The sequence below is a fragment of the Pollachius pollachius genome (genome assembly GCF_949987615.1).
Source record: "Pollachius pollachius genome assembly, chromosome: 9".
In the NCBI taxonomy this organism is placed as follows: domain Eukaryota; kingdom Metazoa; phylum Chordata; class Actinopteri; order Gadiformes; family Gadidae; genus Pollachius; species Pollachius pollachius.
Window position 1 is genome coordinate 7,920,002 of NC_136942.1, and position 9,204 is coordinate 7,929,205.

Here is a 9,204-nt window from a genome sequence, read left to right on the forward strand (position 1 = left end):
GCACAATAAGAAGGCCAAGCACGAAGTAGCCTAATAGAAAACTTGTTCTGTCCAAATAGTTTTTTTTGTTCTGAACTGCCTTCTCACTGGTGAAAAATATGAAGACACATAATCATTGGTCTGAAGTGACTTGGGTGCCAGGTTTCAGGTTAGTTATAATCCCTAAAGTCCTTAATCCCTAAATTCTAGGTAATATGGTGAAATAGAAAATCCCCAATTCTGAATGAATGCTGACTGTAAGGATTCATTCAGTGGAAAGGTGCAATATACATGTATACATGATTAAGGTGCATACGCAATCCAGGCACAAAGCATGCGCGCACACACACACACGCACACACACACACACACACACACACCCACACACACACACACAGCTCTTCAGGTTTCTCCCAGAGGTGGTATACCTTGTTGTTGGGCATATGTCAGATATGGCCAACGGGTCCCTGCTGGGGATAGCTTTCCAATATTTCACACACTCCCCCACCGTAGTAGATTTTACCCGGTGTGTCTCACACAAAGCCACATGCTGCTGCCGATAAACAAGCGGTGTGGAGTAGTGTTGGGTGGCTGGCCTTTGTACGACGTGAAAGGCTGACCCTGCAGTTTCAGTGCACAATGACAGGAGGCGGGGCCTAAATATCAAAAGATTTGGAGGTGTGTGGGTCTGTGTGTGCGTGTGTTTGAGTGTGTGTTTCTTTTGGTCTGCTTACCGTCTTTGTTTACTCAATACACCTTGCACTTGGTTTGCTTGCAAAACTTTTAGTCTTCATTTATGTTTCAGTCTAATATCCAAACACGTTTATCAAAACGATTCACCAAAAACTAATTAATGTGAGCTTAAATGTGTGCACATCCCCTGCAAATTCGTTTATCAAATAGAAAATATCTAACTGAAATTGTATTTCAGTTATTATGAGCCTCTGAAAATTAGCGGGCTCCTGGGCTCCACCGCCGTTGCCAAGGCTCCCGTGTACGAGCCGCGGCGGCGGAGACGCGCTGCCGCGTCTGTACAGTACTGCTAGACATGGCGGCGGACCTGCACCCCGAGTGGATATCCTGCCTCCCCCCTTACTGGAGTTACGGGGTAACGCGGGATGGACGCGTCTTCTTCGTAAAGTAATAACCGGGACTTGGAAACGGGCAAAGTATATCCCCATGTCCGTTTTTAAACGTGTAACGCCTTTTCCGTTTCTCACCAACAGCGAAGAAGCCAAGAGTACAACCTGGCTGCATCCAGTGAGCGGCGAGGCGGTGATCACCGGCCACAGGAAAACTCCAGGTACGGGTGTTATCTAGTCTTTACCTGGTAATTTAGCTCACGTTATACTCGGTATAGCCGTCGTTTTTCCACTTCTAGCCGTGAGGGTGACATTGTCATGGTTGAACCCCCGGGCTTTGAAGATAGATGCGCGAGCGGACTTTGGCGCTCGCGCTTTAAAACAGAAAATGACGAGTCTCGTACACCACCACCTCTGCCCAGGTGTCACTTTGATCTTCCCTTCCGAAGTTGGACACTTATATATTGGCGAGGTACAACGTCCGTCTTCACATCCGGGTAGACTTACACTGAGAAAGATAACAATTATATATACATTAAAAATAAATACCCGTACAGGTGGATATAGAATGTGTGTTCACTGAGAGAGCATAATATATAGAACACAATAAAGAATCGGTAATATTTAACCTCTATACTATAAGCATGCCGTGATGTCGTTAAATAGAGCCCCCTGCTCTAGTGGGCTACTGTGGGCTTTAGCGGCACCGTTGTGGGATCACTGCTTTGACAGTGATCCAGCAACAGCTGCTGAATAGTGAGCTAGCGCATGTGAGTCAATATATTTATCTCGATTCGTAAGTCCTGTCCACTTTAACGTCAAATTCAATTTAATGGCTCCTTCTTATGCTTTAATGAATGCTAGAACCCGAAAAAAAACACCGCAGCGCTTTTTAGTGAGTGCGCTGTGAATATCTCTACACCTTTGACAGCCAGTATGGCAGGTCATTCAGCGTTTTCTCTCTCTCTCTCTCTCTCCCACTCTCGCTTACCCCCCCCCCCCCCCTCTGTTTTGGCATGACCCTCCCTAAAAACAGACCTACCGACGGGGTGGGAAGAAGGATTCACTTTCGAGGGAGCACGATGTTTCATCAAGTAAGTCTGAAAGCACTGCGTCCTTTCTCGTTATCATCAGGTTATTATGTCACCGGGATTCATAAAAGAACACCCCCATGCCTTCAGAGCAGCACGACGACACGGGTTCCAATTCAAACGGGAAGCACCATGTACGGCTCCGACTAGGGACCTTAAAGCTCCTTTGCCTGCACGGCACCTCGTTAGTTAATCATTACATGGTCGCTCCACATATATTTTGGCGTAGTTTAGACTACTTTTCTTCCCCAAGGCTTTCAAACTTTGCTGTGTCTGTCCCTTGTTGATCCTCTCTCCGTTTGCCAGTAGGGCAGTGATGTTTGTTTGAATTGCATGATTAACGTATTATTATTATAACACAATGTCATTCTAATTATCATATTGTTATTTGTCAAGTGCATATGAGCCACGTTTATCTGGTTGACCGACATGATTCAGAAGTTGTCCTTCCTACTATACCACCTGCTCTTGTGATAGCGTTGAAGGATTGTCACTGTCAACACTGATTCCTCAGATGGCTGCTGAGAATAGATGAGATTAAAATCCGGTTGTATTTCCAACATATTGTTCACAACACATTTCAGCACGGGCCTTCAGAGCCTTGTGTGATTCTGTTTGGCAACATACACAAATGCCTTCTCCGTAAGAAGATTAGAGTCACACAGTATGTTCCCCTAATATATTGTTACTTTTCATCCACTAAGTCCCTGTGCCTGCATGGCACACAGGAGCAGATTCAGAGAACCCCGTGGAGGGCATTCAGACTGTGAGAGAGGGAGTCAATAATGTCATATTCCCCTTCTAAATCACAGCCTCCTCTGTGCAAAACAAACACACTGCTCACCCATCGGTCATTAATTGAACGTTGTGCGTCTGCCACACTACTCAGACTTGCACGGGGGATGTTGTCTGGGGTAGACTTTGCAAACAGCACGATGTTGTGAGTCAGTGTGAGTAATTACAAGGTGCTATAGAGATTCCTTCAAGCTGTTGGCCGTGGTGTGCAGACAATGTGTGAGGTTTTGTTTGTCTGAAGGAGAGGGGAGACTGCACTAGGTTTGACCCAAGGGTCGCTGTAGTAACCGGGAACTTGGTTTAACCTCGGTGTGGTTAGCACAAGCCACAGCGATGTTTACCTAACGGTGTGTCTCTGTTGTCCCTTTGTTTGTTCCCCTCTGTTGTTCAACATGGCGATGTAGGTATCCACCAGGAGTCCTTATAAGGGCAATCAGCAGTCTTCCTCTTCATCTCATGTACTGGGTCTGTGGCACTATCAATGTAGTTGAAAGCCGTAGCTGAGATGCTCTTTAGAACAATCAATGAGTGGGAGCTTGTGCCTGATGGAGCTATCAATGGAGTTGAAACAGGAAGCTGAGATGTTCTTTTACTGGGATCATCAATGGAGCTGGAATTTCTACCCCAGATTTCTTGAGGATCTTCAAGGTACTTCAAACATGTGGCTAAGGTGTTTGATGTTTGTTGTTTGTTGCTTGTTGTTGAGTCATCAATCCAGCTTCTCCGAATTTAATGCGATCATTGTTCTAATATGGCGGGTGTTGACAATTTCGGCTCATAACTATCTCTGACAGAGCTCCACATCTGTCCAGGCACTGTGAGAAGCTGCCAAGTAAATCCTCTGAAAATCCTCCAGCACCAGTTATTTTAATGACCTACCCCTCATAGTGAACAGGGTAACGCTGTTCCACAATATTATAGCCTTTTCAGTTTGCTTACACTTTGTTTTTATTTTGTATCTCGTCACTTGCCCGATGTCTTTTTTGGAAGAACAAGCCGCCTGAATCCAAGCCATATGACCGCACTTGGATCCACATAAAGGCTAGCTACATAGCTTAAGTTGTTGCAGTTGGGGTACACAGCATGGGCTTCAATGAGCAGATTGTGCTGACATAGCCTCTCTCTCTGATTGGATGTGTTCTCAATGGGGAGCGTGTGGGGTTCTGGGTGCTGGTGTGACAGTGAGCGAGGAAGGCCTGACTCATCTGCGAGATTTGATTCCTTTATGGGATTGTGAATGAATGGTGGTCGATGCAGATGTTTGATCAAATAACTCCCTGTGAGTCTTCCTTCGCAGTCCGCCACTCTGTTCCCAGGTTATATTGTGGGTGGTCACGCTGCAAAAAACGGCCTCTAATTCTTTAGTTTTGTGGAGAGGCTGTGTCATGTGCCAACAACTTGCACCTCAGCCCCCGGCCCAGGGGGATGTTAAACATCAGCAAACCGTGACCTTGCAACAGCACCCGCCCAGTGTGCAATAACACTGAGTTTTTTATGACTAGCTTGTTACGACATCACAAGAGTAGGCTTGTCCCGACTTAATTGTGTCCACGTTATAAGAGCACATGTAAGCATACACTGACACTACAACACACAAACACAAACAACCCCGCACTCACGCACGCACAAACACACACACACACACACACATGCACACACACATGCACACTCATGCACGCATACACAACTGAGAGGCATCCCAGGACAGCATGGAGAGTGAGATAGACACTGATGAATGTCTAGTATCTAAGTTAAACAAAACATCCCATTAATGAAAAACATCCCATTAATGGGTTGGTACAGACAAATACTTATTTTCCTTTTAATCATGTACCTAGATACAGTGCTTTTGGGGTTCTTTGGGATTTTTACATGTTTAGCAGCTAAGCACTAAGCCCTACACTGAAATACACTGCAGCTGAGTGGCATATGCTTTTTTGAATGTACTGCAAAAACAGGATTGATATAGATAACACGATGTATAATTAGAAATAAGTATTATTGTACGTCATTGATTTAATTCTCTCCAATGCCCGTATCGTTGGCTATGCTCAGAAGTGCTTTGAACACTAACTAAGAATTACTTCATTTGTTCAACATTACTGTTACACTCCTCCTAAATGTGTCTCGCGATGAGTAGATATGAAACATTAGCATAAAGCCTTATGCATACCAAGCATCTTATCATGTTCAGGAATGGTAGGCTCTGGCTTCATCTATATTGCAGATTCAGATACTTTGTAGTCGTCTCACTGTTGGTCTCTCCAGCCTGTGCCCTTGTCACTTCATATTCCCTTGAATAATAACACCGATCTCCCATTGTTACGAATGGCTAAGCTTCAAGTAATGAGGCACCATCTCAAGACAGACTGTGCTTTTAAATGATCAGAACGACTGCTGGCTAATTATTCAGGCTGTATTTTGGTTCATCTCCTGGAGACATGGCTCTTGTCTTGAAGTACATTCTTTTGCTCTCCTGACAACTCCTTTGTGTAAATTGTGACATCAAAATGTCCGCCAGCCTAGTGCTGAGACATGATATTCATTAGCTTTTGTATTTCTGGATTTCCGCTGCTGAATTATGCATCGTAGACCACAGAAGATGACGATGGTGTCAATTGGGGCCAATTTTTGTTAAAAGTCTCGGTTGTGGATCACTGATAGCTTGGGGAGATCGTTGAATGCTGTCTGAGTGCACTTTATAAGTAACACGTCCTGGGTGCTTGTTGTTGCTGGGTGGATCAATATTGAATCCTCCTATTGAATGATATGATTACTACTCAAAGCATCTTAGTACAATTTTGATTCCAATGCAATCCTCTTATGGATGAGTCAATTGGTGCTCTGCCTGTCGTCTTCACTTTAACGTAACTGTTTGGCATTTGATGTTATGTGGTTGGCATTTAGGATATCTGCCAAGTGCATTGATTGAATGAGACATGCCGTTGACCCGAGAGAAATGAGGCACTTGCACGAGGTGGCCTATCAGACAGCTTTTGTAATCTCCTGGGATTCAGACTGTGTATGTTACTTGCACTGTCTTCATTTTAAAGACTTGTGGGCAATTCAGGTAGGAAGCACAGAGCAATGGACATTGCATGCATAGCTCTTTGTAGATGATCATTCCCTTGCACTGTTACAAACGGTTGCTAACCAGGTTTATGATATAAATTTCCCAACATATATTGTATATTTCGTTTATATTCAACACAAAGGTACAATATGCACGATTTGCTGTATCAAGCTATTTTCCGACTCAATTTTGAAGATAAAAGCTCTTCCCACCCACCTTCAAAAAGCGAGGCTTGCCGAGAAAACGAGACATGACATTTCTCTGCGCTGCTGCAGAGTCGGAGCAATTAACCTAGATCCCGGTAACCTTAAAATTAGCATCTACATGACATAATAATGTGTTCCCCAACCATATTGTATCCATCCTAAATGTTGGCTCGGGTGTACGACTCCCAGCTGAAAGGTACTGGGTTCGATCCCAATGTCATCCTTGATCAAGATTTCCTAAGGCCTACTTTCCTTAAGCACTTTTATGTATCTGTCTGAATTCATTGTAAGTCGCTTTGGATCAAAGCATCTGCTAAATGGTTAAATAGTAAATCGTAGGCTTAACTAGCAACCATATGCAACCCCCTTCCCACGTGGGCTACAGGGGGGGCTTCTACTGTACTTAGACAAGTGCAGCCTATAGCAAGCGACAGCTATCTGAAAACACTTTCACAATAATTTGACTGAGAGCTCCATCACTAGGGAGTGACCTGGAGAAGAAGGTTAAGTTTTGCTTTCAGGGTCGAGTATTCAGTCCTTCAGATCCTCCTCCCCTAAAAGGGGGGAGGATCATATGTCTGTGGATGCTGACTCACTGACTCCCTCCCTCCCTCCCTCCCTCCCTCCCTCTCTCTCTCCCTCCCAGTCTCACACACAAACAGCTCATGTTGGAGGTATGATACAAGATGAGAAACGGTAGATTTGGGTTTGTGGATCATCCATTCTGTCTTTCTGTCTCTCTAATGCCTGAGGAGAAGGGAGGGATGGGAGGGTGAGGGGCAGACAGACAGACAGGAAGGCAGGCTGCTTTGGGCTGCTAAGACAGCGCTCACGTATTTAAGTCTCAGTGGGGGTCTTTGCCATCTGGCCTGTACCTCGAGCAAACTGTGCTAGTGGATTGTGTTTTTTACGTTTAAGTTTAAAACGTCTGCTGTCGTTGTTTTTGGTGTGTGTGTTGGTGTGTGTTGGTGTGTGTGTGTGTGTGTTCATGCGTGTAAGAGAGCTTCTGATGTCAATGGCTGCAATAGGTGCTGATTAGGGCAGTTTCCTCTGGGAATCGGCAGCTCAGGTCAGGTCAGGCTCCTGTGCTCTGCTGTTTTTAATTCCTTCTAGAATGCTCGGCCACCATCCGGCCAAAGAACTGGCTTATTGCTATTGCATTTGCTATGAATCAACTAGGTCTGTCTTTGTTTTTGTATCCTCTGTAAGCTCTCAGACCATTGTGTGCTTGGATGGATATTGAAAAATCGTGCACCTTGATTCTGGTGATGGTTGTTTAATTCACCAACCACCGTTCACCGTCACCGCCCCCGGTCCCACCGCTAGGGTACGACCACAGCTCCGACCCAGCAGGTAGTGAAGAATGTCTGGCAGAGAAAAAGTCCACTGGGTCCTTAAACTGCTCCTGCACTACTGAGCCATTCAGCTTTATCTGCTCAAGCATCGGGTTGTGAGAGTGTAGCTCAATGAATATCGTCATTTCTCATATTACCAAATGCCTAGGGAGGAAGAAATAGCCTACGGTAATTATTTGGTTTCAAAGCCTCCTAAGTCTTAAATGGCATCTATGATTTAATGCTGGGAGAGCTCTTGAACTGTAAAGTAATCCTTTGTGTAATCTGCCATGAGCCAGGCACTGCTGATGTTGTGCCAAGCTTAGCTACTTCATTCGACTGCATTGATAACGGGCAGGACTGTGGCTGCTACTGTGGGGCCGGTAGCTGGAAATTTGGGTCTTCCAGGTGATGTCCTCAGCCCACCAGTATAACAAGTCTGTAGTATGTCTGGCAAACAACTTACGAGAATAAAGTTTCTGTGTGTTATCCAATTTTGTCTTCCAGCTATGCTTTTTTACCGCTTTCCCTAACACAGAGCCTTATCCATTATTAATTTAGCACTAACATACTTTATTAAGTTATAATTCAATTAGAGCTTTGGTTAAAACCAGAATATTGCAGATTAGACCACTAGCTAATGGATATCCGGATACGTGACATATTTTTCAATTCGATCCAATGAAAATTGCTGTATACGTTTTGGACGGTTTTTCATGGGTTACAGTTACTCATGGTTTAATGCTGCTTTAAGTATTTTAAATCATATTTTACCATTGGGAACTGACCAAAGCGTGTACCACTCTTTCAAAGCATTTCACCCTGCAGGGCAGGGTCCACAATTACCACCTGCCACCATTCAATGGCGTACAGATTTGCCCGTTTGGTAGGTCAAAACACCTCAGGGTTACGTATTACAACCATGTCTTGGCAGGTCAATTTCTCCACTCTGGCAGGTAAAAAGACAAAATTCTACAGTACATCTGGGACCCTGCGGGCTGAAACCTTGAATAAAATGGCCAATTGTTGCATGTATTCAGAAGTCTCCTTGGAATAATGACCTATTCATGGGGTATGGAGCGGCAGAGAGATCACAGTGTACAGTTTAAACGCTTATCGGCCAGCGAGCCTGACCTGTGTGCACTGATGGAATCTCATTATTTTCTTTCTGGCAAGGTGTCTTTACTCTGTCATTTCTGTGAATAGAGTCTTGGAATCAATTAAGCTGTTTAATAGGCACCAGGTTCCTGCTGAGTCAAGGTGAGGTGTCCCCTCCCCCCCCCCCCCCCCCCCCCTCTCTCTCTCTCTCTGTTCTCTCCTGTCTGATCCCGTCTCAGCCCAGCAGACACAGTGAGCACTGGGGCCAGTGGTTGTCCAGATGGGCTGTAATAATTAGGGGGCTCTTGGAGGCCATCCCTCTGCTGGCTGCGAGTGCTGGGATAAAACATCTGCGGAGGACTTGGGAGTGAGTCGGGCACTGTTACCTCAAACAAATTGTTACAAATGCACTCACTCGCTATTGGTTTAATCTCAATCCAAACCAGGAGTGAGTTAGTCATTGAGCTTCTGTAAGAGAGAGAGAGAGAGAGAGAGAGAGAGAGAGAGAGAGAGAGAGAGAGAGAGAGAGAGAGAGAGAGAGAGAGA

The 9,204-nt window shown here is 44.9% G+C and overlaps 1 protein-coding gene across 1 annotated transcript in view; it reads left to right on the plus strand.

The window, feature by feature from the left end:
- Positions 1-1,027: 1,027 nt before the first annotated feature.
- The window catches only part of LOC307080336 (pleckstrin homology domain-containing family A member 5-like), a gene marked incomplete at its 5' end in the record, with an annotated part of 65,491 nt that continues 57,314 nt past the window's right edge, over positions 1,028-9,204 (plus strand). The window contains 3 exons of the mRNA XM_079743003.1: positions 1,028-1,119; positions 1,206-1,282; positions 2,098-2,155. Of these exons, the coding sequence (XP_079599129.1) occupies positions 1,028-1,119; positions 1,206-1,282; positions 2,098-2,155 (227 nt within the window). The remainder of the gene's footprint in view (positions 1,120-1,205; positions 1,283-2,097; positions 2,156-9,204) is intronic.